The sequence below is a fragment of the Simochromis diagramma genome, unplaced genomic scaffold (assembly GCF_900408965.1).
Source record: "Simochromis diagramma unplaced genomic scaffold, fSimDia1.1 OVJJ01000802.1, whole genome shotgun sequence".
In the NCBI taxonomy this organism is placed as follows: domain Eukaryota; kingdom Metazoa; phylum Chordata; class Actinopteri; order Cichliformes; family Cichlidae; genus Simochromis; species Simochromis diagramma.
Window position 1 is genome coordinate 18,093,090 of NW_024387492.1, and position 23,061 is coordinate 18,116,150.

At 40.1% G+C, this 23,061-nt stretch overlaps 3 protein-coding genes across 4 annotated transcripts in view; 1 reads left to right on the top strand and 2 right to left on the bottom strand.

Moving 5' to 3' along the window:
- The window catches only part of LOC120725257 (exostosin-1), a 289,966-nt gene that overhangs the window by 170,987 nt on the left and 95,918 nt on the right, over nucleotides 1–23,061 (top strand). The gene's annotated exons all lie outside the window — the stretch shown is intronic.
- Nucleotides 4,080–6,621, bottom strand: LOC120725279 (moronecidin-like). The gene is made up of 4 exons (XM_040018073.1): nucleotides 6,516–6,621; nucleotides 6,320–6,420; nucleotides 4,634–4,652; nucleotides 4,080–4,517 (listed from the first exon to the last, which is right to left on the bottom strand). The coding sequence occupies exons 2-4, from the start codon at nucleotides 6,417–6,419 to the stop codon at nucleotides 4,409–4,411; spliced, it is 228 nt and encodes a 75-aa protein (XP_039874007.1). The 5' UTR covers nucleotide 6,420; nucleotides 6,516–6,621; the 3' UTR covers nucleotides 4,080–4,408.
- On the bottom strand, nucleotides 10,378–11,253 carry LOC120725278 (pleurocidin-like peptide WF3). Of its 2 annotated transcripts, XM_040018072.1 has the most exons (4): nucleotides 11,157–11,253; nucleotides 10,961–11,052; nucleotides 10,816–10,834; nucleotides 10,378–10,700 (listed from the first exon to the last, which is right to left on the bottom strand). In XM_040018072.1, exons 2-4 carry the CDS (start codon nucleotides 11,049–11,051, stop codon nucleotides 10,574–10,576), a joined length of 237 nt encoding a protein of 78 aa, XP_039874006.1. In that variant the 5' UTR covers nucleotide 11,052; nucleotides 11,157–11,253; the 3' UTR covers nucleotides 10,378–10,573. The 2 variants fall into 2 exon arrangements, with proteins under 2 accessions (XP_039874006.1, XP_039874005.1); XM_040018071.1 differs by lacking the exon at nucleotides 11,157–11,253 and having other exon boundaries at nucleotides 10,961–11,086.

A 23,061-nucleotide genomic window follows, 5' to 3' on the forward strand; every position in this document is an offset into this window, starting at 1 on the left:
ATTTAAGTTTGTCTGCTGAAGGGAGAAAAATTATGTCTGAATTGTAGTGGTGTGCGGATCGATATTGAAATATCGATTCTTCCGATACCAGTAATTTATGTTCTAGAATCGATTCTCATATTAAAATATCGATATTTTAGTACTTTGGGGTAAATTTGTAGTCTTTCATTAACAGGAACACAGTGGAAAGAAACTATATCGTTCGGATCGTCTAAATTGGAAGAAACTACTTCCTCTTACGCCTTTCATAGTCATATGCGAAATAGGGCTGTATAAATGTGTCGCAGCCCCTGGCCAGTGTTGCCAACTCCTCAGTAAGGAAAGTCAGTCAGTCAGTCAGTCTGTCTGTCTGTCTGTCTGTCTGTGTAGAGAGAGAGAGAGATACCCCTTCATGGCAGATGTCCAAGAAAGGGTCTCCAGTATGAAGGGTTGAACAGCACCAGGTCCCAACATGGTTCACACCTACTGGCTGAAGATGCGGACTGTACTCCATGAGCACAAATGAACCAGCTGCAAGTTGACAAGAGACACCCGGAATGGCTAGCCAAAGGCTGGACAGTCCTGATCCCCAGGGATCACCAGAAGGCACCGGTCCCATCCAACTACCGGGCAGTAACCTGCCTCAGTACCACATGGAAGCTCACGTCAGGCATCATAGCAGCTACGATGAACAGACACATAGTTCAATACATGACTGGGGCACAGAAAGGAATTGGCAAGAATACCAGAGATGCAAAACAGCAGCTACTGGTGGACCGAGCAGTCAGCTGAAACTACAAGACTAGGCTGACCAACCTGTGCGCTGCTTGGATTGACTACTAGAAAGTCTATGACTCAGTGCCCCACACCTGGATTCTGGAATGCCTAGAACTATAAGAGATCAACAGGACCCTAAGAGCCTTAATCAGGAACTCAGTGGGGATGTGGCGGACAACACTGCAGGCCAACTTCAAGACCATAGCACAAGTCACCATCAAGTGCAGGATCTACCAAGATGCGCTGTCCCCACTGCTGTTCTGCATAGGCTAGGGCTGTTTGATATAACGATATATATTGGATGACGATATAAAAACGTCTATCGTTTCATTTTACGCTATCGTTTGTTTCGTGGTGTCACAAAATAAACTGTTTACGGCAATATTTTTTCATCGTTTTGATGGTGACTGTAGTGGCTATATTAATTTCTTAAAGTTCTCTCTTTCTCTTATATTTAATATAACCACACTACGGACGGACAAGCGACTGTTTTTATGCGTTGTCGTTAGCAACAACGACGGTAAAACCATCGCGTGTCCGCTTGTTTATCTTCCACATAAACCTTTCACAATAAAGCTCAAGATCCTGTTGAGACTTTTCAAAATAAACTTAATCACGTAAAAGAGTATGCAGATTATTTACGGATGAGAAGCAAAAAAGAGCCACCAGGTGCTAAAAAAATAAACCTTAGACTCAAATGTTAGAACAGACTTTTCCCCGCAGCACGGCGTCTAATAAATACTCACAAAGAAAACGGCGGCCGTTACAACTTATGTCTAAAAATGTATCGTTTCATGCTTCGGTTTAAACACTCGACTCCAGGTACACGACGCCCAGCTGGAAATACTTTATGCAAGTCGAGCTGCCCGCGATTATCAGAATGTACAGAAAATGTTAAATTTTTGTGATTTATATTGTTATCGGGACGATAGATGTCTTATATCGGGATATGAGATTTTGGTCATATCGCACAGTCCTAGCATAGGCCTAAACCCCCTCAGTCAGATCATTGACAAGACTAGCTAGTGATACTGACTACGGAATGGAGCAGTTGTCAGCCACCTCCTGTACATGAATGACATCAAGCTGTATCCCAAGAGTGAACGAGACATCAATTCACTGATCCACACCACCAGCATATACAGCAATGATATCGGAATGTCATTCAGACTGGAGAAATGTAGTTGGATGATAACAAAGAGAGGCACATGCACATGGGAACCATGAAGAGGCCGCTAGGAAAGCTGGAGCCACCAAGTACCTGCAGAGGGTCAGGCAAGTCCTGGGAAGTCAGTTGAACAGTAAGAACAAGATCCTTGCTTTCAACACCTACGCCCTGCCCGTGATCAGGATCAGGTACCCTGCTGGGATTATAAGGTGGCCAAAGGAGGCGATATCAAGACTAGGAAGCTCCTTACCATGCATGGAGGGTTTCACCCCAAGTCTAGCACCCTGAGACTGTATGCTAAGCAGAAGGATGGAGGCCAGGGACTAGTGAGTGTCAGTACCCCAGTTCAGAATGAGACAACGAACATCCACAAATGCGTCAGGAAGATGGGCCCAACCGCGTGCTCAGTGAATACCTCAGGCAGCAGAAACCTAAGAAAGAGGAGGAGGTCTAGGCTGGGGTCTATCAAACCCCAGGTGCAGGCTGTGTAAAGATCCCCCTGAGATAATCCTGTACATAACTGCAGGGTGCACGATACTAGCAGACAGGGCATACATGGAACGCAATAACCAATTGGCCGGCATAGTATACAGAGTGTGTATACTGTGCCGAATATGGCCTGGAAGTTCCGAAGTCAAAATGGGAGACACCCCCAAGGGTGGTGGAGAATGACTGAGCTAAGATCCTGTGGGACTTCTAGATTGTTACATGCCCACGAAGGAGCTCTAGGGGTGTATGTATGGGGAGTAACTGAGTTATGCAAACAACAAAGTTTTTTGCAGCTGTTTACCTAAAAATGCAGCCAAGGTGTTTTTTGAAATAAACATTTCAAACTATTTACAGAACAATCAGGTGTTCTGCATCACATTTGATCCCACACAAATCATTTGTGCCACTCCAAAAAATAATTTCTGTCCACTATGAGATAAAGGAGAACATCACAAGCCTGATACCTGCAGGCCTGATAACAGGAGATGTATCACTCCTGTAACACCTGTAACATTCAGTATATTTCAGTATAGGTTTTTTTTGGTTTTGTTTTTGCTCACAGATGGAGAGTGCTTTCGAGCGTTTTCCTTATAAAACGCAGTTTTTACCGTTTCTTCCTGCAGTAAATATAAACAACGATAGCATTCGGGAAGAAAAACAAACATTGCAAATATTTTTATCATAACTCTGGTTTTCCGTGGCCTATCAACACAATTTAAAAACTGGTATAAAGTCCACACTTTTTCCGTCAATTGTTCCGTCTGTTCTGCTCACATTCACACTCCCAAAAAGTTGACTCTGCTCATCTGAATGTAGCATTGTCAGTGGGAGAAAGATTTCATCACTCATCCAAGTGACTTCTTATATCTCAGATGACTGCAGGTTTCCCCAACCTTTTGAACAGTACATTTGCATGACTGAAACTAGCAGCACGGGTGAACAATGCACGGTGAGGTAAGTTTCTTGATAATTAATATGCAAATTGCCATGGCCATTGATCAACAACCACTGCCATTGGTCTTTGATACCATTCTGATATAATGCTCTTGCTGGTTGACCATATAAGTTCTCAAAGTCTTGCTTGTAACTGATTCATGATAATTTTGATGGTTTTATTGTTTTAAAGTATAGAGGAGAAAAGAAAAAAACAAAGTCTCTGGGTGTTCAGTTTCCCCTACAGATACTGTATGCTGCAGATGCAGCATATCCTACATATGCTACAGATTGCTGTTTGTCTTTCTCAAAGCACTGGCTCAACCATTAGGTTGGTCCCTAGATGACCACGAGCTGTTTCATTCAATATTTGAATGGGTGAAATAGAGAGGCTAAATTTTCCCCCAAAACACAGTTTAAGAATAACAGTAGGTAAGATGTGTTTGCCTTTGCTGTTGCATATCTAACCATTTTCATTACCCTAATGTATATAATAGTTTGTACAGTTCAAGTTACTAATTAACAGCAAAAATATATGACAAAAGGATAATGAGTTGCTATGACTACATGAAAGTCAGAGCAACAATTCACGTTATTACAATAATGATCCATACAGATTTATAATTTAGGTAGGGCAAAGGACAAATGTTTTTGTTCATCAAGATTTACTCTTTCATTTAGCATTACTTCAAAATGTTTTGTTCAAGCAGTAAATTGTTTGACACATCACAAGTGTTGCCAGAGATTTCAGTTTATTGAAGATGTATTCAAAACAACTGTCTCTGCCCAAGCAGGTCTTTTTTCTTTTTCCCAGAAGAGCAGAAAGCATTTCTTTTTCTAATTTTTTTTTGGCCTTTATTAGATAGAGACAGTGAATGCTGACAGGAAAGCTGGGGGAGAGAGGGGAAGATATGCAGCAAAGGGTCGGACTTGAACCCTGGCCGGCCGCTCTCAGCTATGTGGCATATGGTCACCTGCTCATTCCACTGAGCTAAACCAGCACAGAAAGCATTTCTTTTTAACAAAAATTAAACATTTAGACTTGGTCTTTCAGGGTGAAGTCTAGTTAAAAGCAGCCCTTTCCCGTTCGAACTGTTCTCGGTTAAAAAAGCGTTGGCGTAGCTGCTCTTGCTGCTGTTGTTGCTGTTTGTTATGCCCTCCGTGGATGAGTCTTTTAGTCAGAGAGAGAGAGAGAGAGAGAGAGAGAGAGAATTAACAGTTAAGAACTAGATGCAACAAGAGTAATTGTCAAGCATTTGCAAGACTTGTAGAAGCACAAGTTCTTACCTGTGGATATTTCTGCCAACTGAATAAAAAAGAAAAGAGATAAAAAAAATATTGTAGCATGAATTCCATACATTATAATTCACATTTTGTGGTGAACATTTTACATATACAAAATTAGGTCTGTGTATCGGTATTTAATACCATGATCAAATGTAAAACCTTTTTTTTTTTGCTAACAGCTGACTTTGACGAAGCTCGCTATAAGTAAATATATGTAGTACTGTACTAAAGTATTGCAATTCCACAAATCTCTGGCACTCCTTAAAGATTTTGAAATGAAATAGATGAGTCAGTGGTACCCACAATTTTAGGCACTTTTTCATGGATCAGTTTCAGAAATGCTGGAACCCACATTTCATTTTTTTAAGCCTGATCTGATAAGAGATTGGTAGTCATTCTGACTGAAGTCCCAAGTATTTATATATGTTGTCCAAATCTGAACACAGGTTGTTCCTTTCTGAAAAGTCAAAAAATATATGTATGTGTTAATATGTATAGTAAATAGGGATGGGAATCGAGCACTGGATCCAGTAGTCCAATTGCATGGAATCGTTAGTTTGCCTTTCTGTCAATCCTGCTTATCGATTATTGGACTCTTGCTACAATCAGCTGATTTCAGTTTGTGTGTCGGAGAATGAAATTAGTGGCGCAGTCTACAGCGTGGACATGGAATATTTCTTTTATTTTTGTTGCACAAAACGTTAAATGAACAATGGTAAAGTGGAGACTGCTCCAGAAACAGAAACAACTCCATTATACTGTTAGCACAACTTCGGTTCTTCGCAAGTACCCGCAGAGACAACATGCTAACGCTAAACTAGCCAAAAACTCAGTGATGTTTAAGCTGAGTAATGCAAACCCCAGCCCAGCACTGTCATGAAGTGAGCTGTCATTAGCAGTGAAGTCAGTCACCACTGAACTTCAAAAGAGCAGTCATTCTGTAGCCTCCTATTTTGACAGCAGATTCACTGTGATGATCGCTTTGAAGCCTCTTTGTCCTGGTTTTCATCTTTGATTTGTGTTATCGGCTAAATACTAAGAGAAATATATGGGTGTCCTCATTAGGATAGGGATTTTTGTTGGTGTGTGGGGCTTTACCCTGTAGGCTTATATTGTTATTTGGTAAATATGAGACGTTGTGTTTCCGATCATTTTACGGATGTGTAAATATGCATTTACAACTAAAAAGTGATGAGTAGTATAATGAATGTCTTTCTCCTGGGTGTAATTAAATAATGTAATTTTAAGAAAATTGTTCTGTTTAATAACTTTTTACTTTAATGTTTTTGAGTAATGCTGACACATACAATACTGATCACAACAAAGAGGGGAAATACAACCAACATTCACAAGCATGACCATACAGGATGTAACTGATTTGTATGAATGTAATATCTTTGATATGCTGCTTAGAGATTGTGGTGGCAATCGATAAGGTATCGAATCGATAAGTGATATTGATAATGGAATCAGAATCAATTAAATCAAATTCTTCCCGTCCCTAATAATAATCTTATGAATTATATAGAAACCCCAATCAAAGAAACTGCTAAACATAGTACTGAGTATTATAGTATAGTAAACATTACAGTATTTAATGTTAATTAAATTTTTCTGGGTATGTTATTAGTATTACAGTAATTACACATGCCAAGATGATTATTGTCAAAATATCAACAGAATTACCGCTAAAAAGTCCATCGACAATATGGTGAACAAAGGGCTCCCCAGGTTCAGCCATGAGGACAACCATCGACAGCACAAGGAACAGCATGGTGCACTTCATCCTAGAGACAAGAACCAAAGAAATTATAAATTGTTGTTTTTGAGCAGCTAGTTCAAAGTAAAGTAGGAAAATGATAACATATTTAACATTACATACCTTTCTGATTGAAATGGAATTCAACTCTTCAACTTTTGGAAAGTAAGTGGTATAAAGCCTACAAGAAATGATCTCTGTCTGTTTACTCATCTCTTTATATACCAGCTGGATTACTTTGTCTTGCTTATGCAAAACAGGAAGGAAAAGAAAAAATAGACTATCACATGGTATTTTGAAATGCAAAAAAAAAACTGCATAACTGCACAGTCTTTGGTCATGTAATGATCATCTTTGTGCTCAGTGTCAAACAATTGAACACATTATCCCACTTTAAATCGCTATATCTTGATGAAAATGTTTCTAGAATTTTTTTTAAATTTTTTTTATACTTGACCAAAATCTTTAAAAAAAACCAAACAAAAAAAGCTCATACAGTGCTACCTTTTCTTTCTTTTTTTTTGCAATTTTGCCCAAAGCTCAAGGTGTGAATAAAGTGCAGACTTCCAGCTTTAATTGACAAAACTATTGACTATAACTATTTTCAGCAGTTTAAAAGTAATCAGAAAAATTTAGGGACAGGCAGTTTCATGGTGAGATGAGATCTGTCCCATTGCCTTTCAATGGCAAATTAAGCATAAAATGACTGAAGTTGAACTTTTCAATCCAGATTACATTGTGCTTGAAAATAGCTAAAATACCCTGCACAGTGCTGGCGAGGAATTCTTTGGAGATTGAATCAATTAACTTTTACAATAAAGATGGGAAAACAAAAGTATGGAGGAGGAAAGGAAGGACTCTAGATCTCTATATTAATATACTATTAATATTAATTAGTGGTGATCTTTATAGTAATATTATACTAATTATGTTTTTTGTCAAACTCTTAGGCCAAACTGCTATTATTCTTGGACCATTGGTGCAATCGCCAAATTCCATTTCCTGAAAGCAGCAACACTGTGCTTTTCAGTGATATTAGGGTCATCACGGCAATCCCAGGCAAGGCGCCATATCCAAATCTTGGCAAAAAAAAAAAAAGCACAGCAAACAGCAAAAAAAATGTCAGTTTTCTATAAAGCAAAAGGTTGATTCTGCTCATCTGGACGTAGCGTTTTCAGTGGGAAAAACGTTTCGTCACTCATCCAAGTGACTTCTTCAGTCTCAGCTAACTGTGGGCAATCTTATAAACAATACATTTGCACAATGAGTGAAACAAGCCCACTGAATGAACAATGGGCCATGAGGTCAGTTCCTTGATCATTAATATGCAAACTGTCATGGCAATTGATCAACAACCCTTGATCAAAGCCTATTGATCAATGGCCATGAATACCATTCACATAGAGTTGCTTAATAGCTGTAATCTCAGTATTGTAAGATTGTGAAAGATGTACTCTTGGGCCCTTCTTTATCCAGAGATGGTCATTTCCTTTTCACGACTTCTGTAGAGCTGCATCACACTCACACACTCTCTTCTCTCAATTTGGTCTTCCTGAGGCTTCTGCCACCCTGTGCCTGGGATTACCGTAATGACCTTAATATCACTGAAAAGCGCAGAGTCAAATGGTTCACGACTTACAGGACTTAGAGATGTTTAAAAAACACTTGTCTGAAGCCAGCAACAGGTTAGACTTTAGAGGGTTATTTTTAGTATAAATAAATATTGTGTTACAACTTCCTATTTTAGCTGCTTCCTAATGGGTCGCCACAGTGAATTAGCTGCCTATATTTCACTCTATCCATAGCATTCTCTTCTGCCATGCCAACTCTCTGCACATCCTCCTTCACAACAACTCCTGCCTACTAGTTTTTCAACATCCTTTGTCCAAAATATCCACTACTGAGGTTGTGCATGTGGCATCATGTAAACATCATGCAAGAACTCTGCAATATTGGATGTGATAACAAGCAGCAATCACACCCAATGACTTATACGTTCTTTACATAAAAATTATCATTGCTATTTGTTTCCCCTTAACAGCTATATTCTGCTGCCTTCTTGGGTGCAGGAATAATCAAATACAAAAAGAGAATGTTTTTTGATCATTTTCCTGGTGATTTAGATAGAAGACGATGAAAAACAAACTATTTATCTGATATGGCAGCATCAGATAAATAGTACTATCAATTAAAAGCTGTTTATCCATCCATCCATCCATTCGCTACCGCTTATCCTTTTCAGGGTCGCGGGGGGTGCTGGAGCCAATCCCAGCTGTCATAGGGCGAGAGGCGGGGTACACCCTGGACAGGTCGCCAGTCTGTCGCAGGGCTAACACACAAGGACAGACAACCATTCATACTCACATTCACTCGCACATTCACAACTAGTGGCAATTTGGATTATCCAATTAACCTATCCCTATCCCCACTGTTTATATTTTTAAAATCACCAGTATCTGTTTCAAACAACATTTGATTTTTGAAAAGGGTGCTCTATGAGAGTGGTACACTGGGCACACATCTGCTCTTCTGGTCGCAGGTCCATCATCATCAACATAGATTACACAGCAGTGGGGAATACATTTAATTGTAATAAAAGTACTGAATATTTTATAACTACATTTTGAAACATAATTGTGGAGTGGAGAGAGATAGGACCCAAATGACTGACTCACAAAGACATTCTCATAGATACGGACTTGACACTGAGATGTGGAGACATGACTGACTGGGGAGACACAGGAGATGCACGAGCATCTTCATGGGGTGACTAGACATGGAACGTGAAGCAGAGCAAGCTGTCCATACCTGAGGCCTTGAAAACTGCCAAGCAAAGACTCACAGCCTTGGCCAGCTACTTGAAGAGGTACACCAGAGAAATAGAAGGCAGGTGAATAAACCAGCTGTTCTCCACAGAACCAGTCAAGGTGTACTCTCAGTGGCAGGGGAACAATATGAGAACAGCACTACCAAGGCTGGAAATGGAGCAATACTGGAAGAGCCTATGGCAGAAGGGCACAACCCATAACGGCAATGCTCAGTGGCTTGTGGATCAGAGAGCAGACCACAGCAACTTCCCTGAACAGGGTCCAGTAACCATCACAGTGGCAGACGTCCAAAGGGTCTCCAGTATGAAGTGTTGGACAGCACCAGGCCCCAAAATGGTTCACACCTATTGGCTGCACTCTACGAGACTCTAGCAGCACAAGTGAACCAGCTGCTAGTCGATGAGAGACACCCAGAATGGCTAACTGAAGGCCGGATGGTCCTGATCCCAGAAAGGGACCGGTCCCATCCAACTACCGGCCAATAACCTGCCTCAGTACCACATGGAAGCTCCAGTCAGGCACCATAGCGGCTAAAATGAACAGAATGGCTAACCGAAGGCCAGACATTTTTTCCCCCCTATAATGACTTCCAGAGCAATAACAGTAAACTTTCCACACAAATACCTGAAAGATGACATAAAATGTGGAGTCTGCAAGGCGTTGTAACAGGTTGTGTTCAGTGGTTGAGAGGAGGCGGTAGAAACCTTAGCAGGATAGTACGAAGAATACATGATCACACTGGTACTGGGAATTCCACAGCGCATCCTTTTATGTACCTTCTCTTCATCAACCATACAAGGCCCGGTTGAACGGCTGCTGCTTATCAAACATGACACACAGTGTTCATACAACCTGTAACGTTGCAAAAGTTTGTGGAGAGGTAAAACATATAAAGTCTGTCTCTCTACCTGCACAAGCACATTGTTCCCATAATTCACAGAGAGGGCAGTGCCGCACACTAATGACATCATAAACCCTTGGCTTAGGTTGCATTGAAGAGACACCACATCATTGTGACTGTTACAGTGTGCCCTATATTAAATTTGCTTACCTTTAGCCCTTCAAATTTCTAAGGGCGATCGAGTTTGTAATAATCAGCTGCCTCCTTTTGATGTATTGCAATCATATTTGTATTACATAAGCCTAGACACCCAAGGTTTCAGCATGCTATAATATGAATTTATTAAAGAACAGACAATTCACAAAAACAAAAACACTAAGAGTACTTTATCAAGTAAAGTAACACAAAGTATAGTTTCAAGAAATAATTAGCTGCATTTTATTTCTGTTGTTATAGACCAAGAAGCTTTTCTTTTCAATAGAATGGAGGTTTTTTTTGGTGGTAGCTTGAATCTAGTCAAAATTAAGTCGACGACGGTGGTAACTGATTGCACGCTTATCCAGCTCCTGATCTTTTTGCTGCTCTTGCTTTTGTTGGACATCCTTGACAGCATCCTTGACACCAGGTCCATTGACGAGCCTAGTGGTAGCAAAGCAGACACATTACAACAGAAATTTTGCATTACACTACCACTTTTACTACTACTACTACTACTGATTATTATTATTATTATAACTGTTATAAACTCTCTTACCGATGAAGAAAATGTTTGGCTAAATAAAACAAACGAGAAGAAAATAATATAAATATATAAATATGAATATTTAGTAGTACATTCAGCACAATTGTATGCTTATGTCAACCTTTTTTTCTAAAACATGCTTTTTCAAAAACTATACCTCCATGGAAAACTGCGTCCCAAATGCACTCTCCAGGTTCAGCCATGAGGATGACCATCGACAGCACAAGAAATGCCACAGTACACTTCATCCTAAAAAAAAGAAAAGAAAAAAGAATCATCGTCAGGAATAGACATTGACCATTCTCAGCACATTTACAGAATAACTGTGATTCATCTGTTATAAAACATGTTACCTTTTCCACTCTCTAAATGCCAAATGAAAGTCTTTTATCACAAGGGATTTAGATTTCTCTGACGGCTGAGTGGCTAGTCAGGCTCTCTTTATATTTGGTGGACATGCATGCATAGTAGCTGTGGTACATGATTACAGGAAGGGCACAAGAATGTATACCATCAGTTCACACAGGTCACACTTTTTATTACTTCCCCATATTTAAAATTTTCTTTAATTGACCCAATTAGACATTCATGTTTCATAACATTACTGGAAAGCTGTTTTGATATTCAAATTTTTAATTATGTTTTAAATAAAGAATAAAAAAATAAACATTTACTGCTGGTAAGTGTTGTCTCCCTAGGGTTTAATGATGACAAATCTTAACCCCATATTTGAAACTGACAGTAAATTGAAGAATATTTTTGGGATGACTAAAACTAATTACTGATTATTAACATATGACATTGAACATTTTTTTATTTTTATTTTTTATTTTTAGAAATAATGGCTATAGGTTAAGAATGTATACAAGTAAAAAACAAACAAGCATACTCTGCCCCTATTAGAACCAGTCATTAACATGGAACAGTGTGACTTTGGAAAGAGGAAATAACACATTCTTATCTATAAGTTATACAGTACACAATTACCATATTGGCTTGCCATATCTTGTATGATCATCAACTTAAGTGGCCAAAACTTTTAGACTCCCTTCTGATATTGCATGATGTTTGTTTGTACTACACTGTACTCCTTTCCTGGGTTTAACAGCTTGTTTCAGATTTTTTCTTCTTCTAAGACCTCCATCACAAAAACGCAGTAATCAGTCACAAAAATGGGCAGCACTGGAAAACTTATGATATGTGATATATGATATCATATGATATGATATATAATTTCTTTGGCCACAGTCAAATTACTAAGGTTTCTGGAGTTTTCCTGGTAAATGCCGACTTGTCTACAATCCTTTGGTAATTTGCCTCCAAGCAATAGTGACACTTCAAAAATATTCACTTCAATAATGAAGAGACAGACAGATTTATTTATTTATTTATTTATTTATTTATTTTGCCTGTTCTGTCCGGCACTGTAGCAATCAGAATTATTGTCTGAAGGTCAAGAAGAATTCCAACAGCTTTACTTTCCCAAGTAGTTCATTACAGCTTTTGCCATACTGATCCACTTGATTGTCATAGTTTTTTCGATTTTTATTATTTATTTATTTATGTAATTATTTATTTACTTTTAATTCTAACTTATAAAAACCAAAACAGACCGGGGAGAGAGATGAAGAAAAAAGAAGTTGGACAGGAGAGGGAAAGAAACACAGGAGAAGAGAGAGGGAGAGAAAAGACATGCACTGTGCGATTTTTTTCAGTCACGTTATTCAGCTCCTGCTCAAACTGTACGATTGACTTGCAGGGGTTATAAGTTTGTTGGTCTCGATGCAGGGTCTCACACTATACAGCCCAATGCTCTGATGCAACCTGAGTGCTCACACTGTCCGTCCCTAACAAGTTATAACACAAAATGTCTCTCCCTCTCCCAGACACACACACCACCACCACCACCATCAACTTTGCTAAATTGCTAATGTAAAAACATTGACCAGACAGCTGCAATTGAGCAGCAATGTCCACCCAACTATTTTTTACGGTTGTTGCGGTCGTGATAATTTTGTGAGGCCACATCGAAAAAGCTCGGATGAGCCTGCCAACTTCTACAAGTTGGGCCTCCATCTCTTGTGTCCAGATCACACGCTGCACTGCCATGGTACTCTGTCTTTTTGACTTCCATTTCTGTGTTTGCGCATGTGCAGTGTGAGAGGTTGCGTTAAATCGGCTCGTGGCATTGCTTCACGAGGGGCGACCAGGATTTCAAACAGGTTTCATTTTCTTGTGATCATACGATTGCTGATCGGGAGCTGGTTGTGAGGTGTTAATCGCTCTTCGTTACCCCATGTATACTACACAATGCACGACACACGATTAAGGTGAAACTCTGGCCGATCCCCAAAATGGTCGCATGACTGAAAAATTGTCTCAAAATGGGCCAAAAATTGCACAGTGTAAGCCCAGCTTTACATGTACACATGCAGTTACTCTCCCTCCATTTAAAAAGACAGAGGCGTCACAGTGAACTTCTACATTCAACACAAACGCTCTCACAACCCAAATCCTGACTGAATGTTGTTGTCGGTATTGAATACATTTTTTTTTTATTAAATTTATTTATGCTGTATGCATTTTGTTCATTCCTAAGTTGTGAGTCTACACAACAGCAAAATGCTGTCTTTAGTTATTAACATTTGAAATGATGAAGGCACTTGAAAGTAACACAAAATTAGGTGCCTTTCCAGAAAAACAAAATTCAGAAGTATTTAAGGTTTGCATAAAACCCTGTTTACATTTTTTCCAGCCAGGCTTCTAGACTTCTGATTGGCCAACACTTCTAAACAGTTAGGATTTGGCATGTTTCTGACAGCGCTTGACTGCGTTTTTGGCGTTTGCATAGTCTGTGTCTGGGAGTACCTGTTTGCACACACCTGTGTACAAACAGGTTGGGCATCTGATTAAAATGCCTCCTGGATGAGGTGTTCTGGGCATGTCCCACCAAGAGGAGGCCCCAGGCAGGCCTAGGACACACTGGAGAGATTATATCTCTCAGCTGGCCTGGGAGAGCCTTGGTGTTTTCCCAGAGAAGCTGGAGGAGGTGGCTGGGGAGAGGGAGATCTAGGCTTCTCTACTAAGGCTCCTGCCCCCACAGGCCCAGCCCTGGATAACCAGAAGAAAATAGATGGATGGAAGCTTAACCAAAGTCCTTTAAACACAGGCACGTTTACATTCCAGGTCTCTAAGAAAACTCAGTATATATAAATAAGAAAACTGTGTTAACTAAACTGTATTAACTAATTATTGTGGGTAGTTAAAATCACACCAATGTTGTGTTGGTGTTCATTAAAATGTGCTCAGAATTTTGCAAAAGAACAATGATTCAGCTCATAAATCATGACCACTGCTCTCCCCTGCGTAAGCTCCCTTTATAAGGTTAAAAGTATCATTATAATAAAATGTTATGGTCAATGTTATGGAATGCTGCACTGAGGTCTAGCAGGGCAAGAAAATACATTTAAAAGTCCAAAATGCAAGTCCTCTGTCACGTTTTCCAAAGTTGTCTGGTGGGCTGGATTGGAGTCTTTGCCAGACTGTTTCTGGCCCCTGGGCCTTATGTTTGACGTCACTGGTTTATAAGGTCTTGAAAAGCAAATAAATATAGAATCATCTTGTGTGATTCAAAATGTGTATTCTATGAGAATATTAGGTAATTTAGTACAGCATAGTAAAGACTAAGCCATTCTTCAGAGTTTAAACCAATGAGACAGAGCAGGCTGTGGTTAACATAGGTGAAGAGTACTCAATTTAAATTTAAGATGAGAATACACTTTCACTTCCCACATTCCAGCTTTATTCTGTATAGTGTGGTTAGGGGTTTAAAGGCAGCCCTCAAAGCTCATATAAAATCTACTTTTATTTTGTTGATTTAAGTTGGCTAAATCCAAGGACAGCAGTAAACCTCAGAACAAAAGTAGCAGCATAAATCAGCTGTACAAAGCCTTTGCACAAAGAAAACCCTGGCCAGGATGAAAGTTTGTCAAAGCATTTCCTTTTCTTTCAGCCATTTTTTGTTATGAAAACCTGTATATGTACCCTAAACCTAACCATAATATTAATAGTTTCTCTATTAAAAATACTCTTTTTACTCTAATCTTCATAATCAATATTAATAGATACCTTCTTATGATTATATCATAAAGACATCAGAGACATCATTAGCTGGCTGGGTTCCCAGACTGCTATATTTGATACATTTATAGTTCCCAGCAGCAGAGATGGGCTGTAACACGAAATCCGATTACTTTTTTCAAGCAACAAGTAATGTAAGGGATTGCTATTGAAAAAAACAAGTAATTTTATTACTGTTACTTTCCCACAAGTACGCTGTGTTAATGCGTTACTAAACCGTCGTGATTTTGTTTGTGAGAGTGTCTCATGACAATGCCGTATAAGCGTGTGATGTCCGTGACAGCAACAGACGTGTGTAGATCAAAAATGGATAATATGGAGTGCGGGAGAGAGTACGACCATGCAGTGTTTAAAAGCATGGACATACTTACATTACTTTGAGTTTGATTCTGTAGAAAGTGACAAAAACATTAGCGTGCGCTGTACACTCTGCATGGGAAGAAAGCTTCTTTCTACAGCGAAAAATTAAGCTTAAAATCTGAGCAAACACCTAGCAAGCCGCCACGGGAATGTGAAATTCACAGAGAAATGTCTGGAACCCCCCACTGACATGGCCACCGGACAAAACTCCACCGACCCCCCTCCTGCTAAACAGGTGGCAATAGATTTAAGAGCGACAGGACTTAGTGTCGCTGAATCTTTGATTTTATTTATTTTTTTGCTGTGTTTTACTTGCATCTATTTTAAAGAATGAGTGTAAACACAAAACATTGTTATATTTTATATGCTGGATTATGCAGAAAATAGGTTTAAATGTTAAAAAAATTCTTCAAGTCAAACACAGTGTTACATATAATTAAATCTTTGCTTAATGCAATGTGCATAAAATTAAAAGATTACAACTCATAAAACGATTTTTAAAAAGAGGCTTTCCATTTGATTTGATTTTATATGATGGATTATGCATAAAAATAGAATTGGGCTGAAAGGTCTATTGCTTTATTACTTATTCAGGTTGTGTATCATGTTTTTAAAAAGTAACTAGTTACTGTTGAAAATAAGTAATCAGTAAAGTAAGAGGATTACTTTTTTGGAGAAGTAATCAGTAATTAGTAATTTATTACTTTTTTAAAAAAATAACTTCACCAACACTTTTTAGTGTTGGTGAAAAGTGTTGGTGTTTAGGTGGGAGGATTGGGCTGTGTTTTTGATTGAAAAAAATTGTGTATAGTTACTCTAAAAATGTATTGACATGTAATCAGTTAACCCTTTAAACCCTAACCCTAATTTACCCTTTAAACCAGGGGTGGGGTCCTGCAAGTTTTAGATGTGTCCTTGATCCAACACAGCTGATTTAAATGGCTAAATTACCTCCTCAACATGTCTTGAAGTTCTCCAGAGGCCTGGTAATAAACTAATCATTTGATTAAGGTGCGTTGACCCAGGGTGGTATCTAAAATCTGCAGGACACCGGCCCTTGAGGCCTGGAATTGCCCACCCCTGCTTTAAACCCTAGGTTAGGGTTTATAGGGTTAATGTGATAAAGCTCTTTAGAACACCATTTTCATTCATTTATTTTTTTGAAGGAGCACATTGTTTCAGAAGCACATGTTCAAACAGCTCAATATCTGCAATCTCATAAGCTACACTATACTGCCAAAGTATTCGATTGTCTGCTTTCAAGCCCATCTAAATTATAGTGCCATCCCATTCCTAATCCAAATGGTATATGATTCCAGCCCACCCATTGTCATTGCCTTACCACTAACACTGAACTGTGGAATATTTAATAGCGAGTAAATTTCATAAGTGGACTTGTTGCATAGAAGCTTCCGCTTCGAGAAAGCGGAAGCGCGGCAAGCATGTGGCGGTCCGTGCTAGCCTAAGAGCAAATCCAAGCCGGCCGGCTTTCCCATCCATCCTGTTCTCTCGACAATAAACTGGACTACATCCAACTCCAGCAGACCACACAGCAGGATTTTAGGTACTGTTGCGTCTTTGTTTTCACGGAAACATAGCTCTCTGACAGAGTTCCGGATACTGCCATTCAGCTACATGGGCTCACCACATTTCGTGCCAACAGAAATGCAGCTCTGTAAGTAAAGTAAAGTAAAATTTTATTTATATAGCACCTTCCAAGATAAAAAAAATCACAAAGTGCTTCACAGAAGCAGAAACAGACATACAATCTCAAACAAACAGAATCTACCAAAAGCAAGTTTAAACAGATAAGTTTTTAACTGCTTTTTAAAATAAATGACTGGGTCCACAGATCCCAAACTCAAAGGGAGCGAGTTCCAGAGTCTGGGAGCCACTGATACAAACGCTCTGTCACCTTTTGTTTTTAACCTTGTATGCTGGACAACCAGCAAGCCCTGGTCACAAGACCTCAGGGACCTGCTGGGGCGATAAGGAAGAAGAAGATCACTGATGTAAGTTGGAGCTACACCGTGCAGGGCCCTATAGGTCATGATTATAACCTTAAAATGGACCCTGAACTTGACAGGGAGCCAATGCAGTTGAATCAGCCGGGGAGTGGCATGGAAGTATTTTGGATACTTTGTCTGAAGCCTAGCAGCAGCATTTTGAACACCCTGCAGTCGTTCCAGGGAAGCATTACTTAAGCAAGTAAACAAGGAATTACAATAATCTAAGTGAGATGAAACAAAAGCATGAATAATCATTTCCAATTCGGAGCGTGACACAATGGGACTCAGTTTAGCAATATTTCTTAATTGGTAAAAACAAGAGCGAAGCAAGAGGGCCTAGATTTTTAACCACGAGGGGAACAAATTTCTCAGGAGCAAAGACAATAACTTCAGTTTTCTCAGCATTTATTTGAAGATAATTATCAGCCATCCAATCTCTAAAGGAATCAAAGCAGGACTGGAAGATTTGAACCTTAGAAACATCAGGTGGCCTAAAAGTGATATATAGCTGAATATCATCTGCGCAACAATGATACGAAATATCCGTTAATGAGCTAAGAAGTTGCAGAAGAGGGAGTAAATACAACAGAAACAGTAATGGTCCCAAGACAGAACCCTGTGGCACCCCATAGGCGAGAGAGCTGACAGAGGATCTGAACTTAGAGGTAGCCACAGAGAAAGATCGTTCAGACAAAAAGGATTTAAACCATTCCAATGCGGTACCCGATATACCCACCCAGTGGTTTAATCTATCTAACAAAATACAATTATCAACAGTGTCAAAAGCAGAGGTGTAAGACTCGCGGTGGTGGCTTGTGTGTCTACATCACCCGAGAATGGTGCAAGAACTCTGTGCTAGTTTCTTATTAGTGCTCACCGCTGGTAGAGTTATGACTGTTCGATACAGAACTTTTTATCTACCTCAGGAATTCACTGCTGTGCTCATTACAGCAGTGTACATCCCACCCAGCACTAACGCCAAAGAAGCGCTCTGTGAGCTGTACAGGGCGATCAGCAAGCTGCCGAACTCACACCCCGGTGGACTGTTTATTATCACTGGAGATTTCAACCACGCAAATCTTAAGTCAGTGTTTCCGAAATTCCATCAACATGTGGACTTTGCAAAAAGGGGGGAAAACGCGCTGGATTTAGTTTACACAAACCCAGCACATAGAGAGCGAAGTCCTGCCCCCACCTCAGATACTCAGACCACTTGTCTGTTATACTAATTCCGGCATGCAGACTGCTCATCAGACGCAAACCGGTTCTAAGACAGGTCAGAACCTCTTCTGCAGGAGCTCTCTCTGCTCTTCAGGACTGTTTTGAGCACACTGACTGGGACATGTTCAGGGAGGCTGCAACAAATGGCGACCACACCAACTTGGAGGCATACACATCATCTGTGACCAGCTACATCAGCAAGTCCATCAATGATGTCAGTGTCTCCAAAACTATTATAATACACTACAATCAGAAACAGTGGATAACTGCAGAAGTGCGTGAGCTGCTAAGGACTTGAGACTCCACCTTCAGAGGAGGTGACAAGAGGGCCCTGGGAACAGCGAGGGCCAAACTGGGTTGAGTCACCAGAGCAACAAAGCGCATGGATGGCAGAAGAATCCACAGCCACTTCCAGGACAGTGGCGACATGCAGTGCATGTAGCAGGGCATCCAGGCCATTACCAATTACAGGAAGATGAGACCTGCCTGTCAGGGTGACGCCTCCCGCTGAACAACTTCTATGCATCACATCATTCTGAGGTTCAACACTCAGAATGACGTGTTGGTGAGGAAGTCTACCAAGAGACAACCTCTCCCTGAGCACTGCTTCCATCCCAACGTGCCTCAAGGCCACCACCATCATCCCCGTGGTGTCCTGGTGTCCTGTCCAGTCCTCAGTGTCCTGCATCAATGACTACCATCCCATTGCTTTCACACCCATCATGTTGAAGTGTTTTGAGAGGCTCGTCATGAGGCACATTAAGACCCGGCTACAACCCACACTGGATCCACTGTAGTTTGCCTATCGTCCAAACCGGTAAACAGATGATGACGCCATCGCCACCACCCTACATCTTGCCCTCACCCTCCTGGACAATAAAGACATATGTACGAATGCTTTTCATAGACTTCATTTCAGGATTCAACACAATCATTCCTCAGCACCTGATTGGAAAACTGAGCCTGCTGGGCCTGAAGACCTCCCTCAGCAACTGGATCCTGGACTTTCTGACGGAGAGACCTCAGACAGTCCGGATCGGTAACAGCATCTCCAACACCACCACACTGAGCACTGGAGCCCCTGTTTGCTCATCCCACTGCTGTTCACTCTGCTGACTCACGACTGTGCAGCAATGCACAGTTTGAACTGCATCATCAAGTTTTCTATTGATTTGACTGTGTTGTTTCTCATCAGCAAGAACAACAAGTCAGCATACAGAGAAGTGGTGTAGACTCAACAACCTGTCTCTAAACTTGGACAAAACAAAAGAGATGATTGTTGACTTCAGGAAAGCATGGAGCGATCACTGTCCACTTAACATCGATGGATCCTCTGTGGAGGTCATCAAGAGCACCAAATTCCTTGGTTGAACCTCTCCTGGTCCCTAAACACTAGTTCCATAACTAAGAAGGCCCAACAGCATCTGTACTTCCTACAGAAGCTGAGGAAAGCCCATCTCACTCCATCCATTCTCACCACCTTCTACAGAGGGACTATTGAGAGCATCCTGAGTAGCTGCATCACTGTCTGGTATGGTAACTGCACAGCATCGGATTGCAATACCTTACAGCGGACATTGAGGGCAGCTGAGAAGATCATTGGAGCCTCTCTTCCCTCCATCACAGACACTTATTGCACCCGCTGCATCTGCAAAGCCACCAGCATTGTGGAGGACCCCACACACGCCTCACACACGCTCTTCACCCTGCTGCCTTCTGGAAAGAGGTACCGGAGCATCCAGGCCCTCACTGCCAGACTGCGAAACAGTTTCATCCCCAAGCCGTCAGACTCCTGAACACTCAGGTACTGGGCTGACACATATGGATACCTTCATACATCAAGTGACTTTTTGCACAATACTCAGTCTTTTGCACATTTCTATTGGAGATTATGTATCGGAATTTCAGGAGCAGGACCATGCCTCCAAACACTCCTTCCAGCTGTCATCTATATAGGGTTACCTCAGTTCTGCAAGCTGATCATTCTCGTTTACGTGCCCCACCCTCCCTCCCTCCTTGTTCTCCATTCTTTAATTTCTTCACTTCTATTTAGTACATGGGGATCTGCCAGGCCTGGGAACCATCGGCAGTCCCCTTCAAGGCCTTCCCCAAACCGCAGCTCAATTCATGTCAAAGCATTCACTTTTACCTACTAAAATGCTGTCAAACCTAAAATGAGGACGTGGGCCCAGCTAGTGAATTGCACTGTTGTGTCTGCACTGTCTTGTGTCTGTATCGTTCTGTTCTGTCTGGAGTGCCACTGCCTCGTTTTTCTTATGCAGTTTTTCAAAACCATAATATTCCAGAAACAGGCTTTGCTGATCCAATCAACTGTTCATAACACTTCCTACTTCCATCAGCACGAACTATCGCATGTCCGCCATGACCTGCCCGAAACCGGAAGTGACGTCATTTTCGCGGAAATGTAGTTTTTTACCATCAAGGCCATCAAGGCCTGGTGTTTTTAAAAGTTATGTTTGACTTTATGACTTTCTGTGTCGTTTCTAGGATGCTTAGGACTCATATTGCACTGCTGGAAATAGTTTATTTTGATGCATATGCTGCTATTTTGCAAATTTGCACTATAATATTTATTTTCGTTTTTCCTGCAGTTTATAGAAATTGGTGCATTTCAAAAATAAAACTATGAAGACACTCAAAATAAATTTCCTGTGGTGGGAAACTAGTTTGTGCAACTTTTTTTGTATTTACAGTTTTGAGGGATAAGCCTCTTAAATTTCTCTAACTAGAAATATATGTTAAAAAAACAAAAACGATTTTCAATTTTTTTTATAGTTTATTGCCCTTTTTTGCAATTTATGTAATTACTATGCACTTAATGCATACATATTATTAAAATTTAGGCTGTAATGGTTGTATTGATGTATAGCAACTTGAAATGCTCCCAAAAATGGCACTACAACATGTAAAAATATAATATAAGCTCTGGCGGACTTGGTTCTATGGTAGGTCTTAAAGGGTTAATAGCTTCCTTTTCAAACAATATCTCGAAAGTTTTGGTTCTCCTTGTTGCCACAGAACTGTTACTTTCATTGAGGAATGGGACTGCTGCGCCGCAGCTACACACCACACGCTTTACTTAATTTGTTTAGGGATTTTTTAATTAAAGTATTCTGATTCTGATAATTCTGTTTGTAATAAATATCAAGTGAAAAAAGTTTGATCGCACATTTATTATCATCCCACTCTACACAATTACAAAAATTGAGTCAAAAATTATATTAACTTTGTTCTTAGATATGAAGATTTCTGCATTTCTTAACTTCTAGTTGTTCCTCTAGATTTGATTTATTTTTTATTCGCTCAAAAGATGCATTCATAGGTTTTTATTTATTGCTATTTTATAGTATTTTCTCGTAATTACTAATATATATGCTGAGTTTCCTTTCAGTTATTGGTTCCCTTTCTTCCATCCTACTGTGCTTTGTGACTTGTCTTTAGTTTTACTACTTGCCTATGATTGTCTTGTTTGTATTTAGCAGTGTTTAGTTACCCATCTTTAGTCATCCATCCAATAGATATTTTGGCTGTAGTTGAATTTCTGCTTTATGCTTGAGTCTACTGAATTTGAACTTCAGAAACTGTATGCATTTGACCTCAATAAAGGGTTTGCTTTTGTCTTCTTTGAGTTTTAAGTCCTGCATTGCAGTCCATCCCCTGCTAAACAGTGAGGACTGAAATGAGTCTAACTTTGCAGTGTTTCTGAGACTTCTAGTTATATTTGCAACACTGAATTAGAAGATACATTTGACCTCATGTGGTTAAGGAGGAAAGGGAAAATCATAATTTCCATATTGGAACTTAAGTTTAGAGATAAAGGTCAAAATCAGCCACAGGGACATCCAAATGTCTCAGCTGGAGTCAAAGGAACCAAAGTCCATCACTGTTTACAGATAACATCATTGTCTTTGAATTGTGAAGAGAAAAGAAGAGACCATTCTCTTTAAATTCATTCTGCAAGTGGGACAAATTGTAGTAATAAACAAGAAAGGCATAAGCTGCAGTCAGTATTTTAGTTTTAACACAGCATGGCTTTTAAGTTAAGTGAAAATGGGAGAATTGCTTATGAATTTGATGCATAGACACTGATTTCTGTTTGCCAGAGTTATTTTAGTGTCTGCGGGATGCCATCACTGTTGAAGCTAGAGGCAGCATATGAACAGGCTACCCGTGACCAAATGTCTGTTTATGTGACCATGTGTGTATGTGTCCCGGTACTACTGTTGGAATATAAAGTTCTGCCCTGGCAAATGGCAGGCATATCAAATACCACAAAGTCTGCCAGCAAAGCCTGTGGCACAGACAGTGACAAATATATATTTATATACAACTCAAAGGCATACCAAAGTGTGCTGATAGCATAATACTGCCCAAGGCAAGTTAATGTGGTATTTATGTTTTACTCAGCATGGTCCTTAAACACTTTAGTATGCAGACAACTTGGCTTGGGGCTTACTTTTTTTAGCCTGAAGCTAAATACACAGCTAAGCCACCTGTCTGTCTAGTG

What these genes read in the sequence shown, in the direction of transcription:
- LOC120725279 (XM_040018073.1), bottom strand. Translation starts at nt 6,419, where the DNA reads ATGAAGTGCACCATGCTGTTCCTTGTGCTGTCGATGGTTGTCCTCATG.
- LOC120725278 (XM_040018071.1), bottom strand. Translation starts at nt 11,081, where the DNA reads ATGATTCTTTTTTCTTTTCTTTTTTTTAGGATGAAGTGTACTGTGGCA.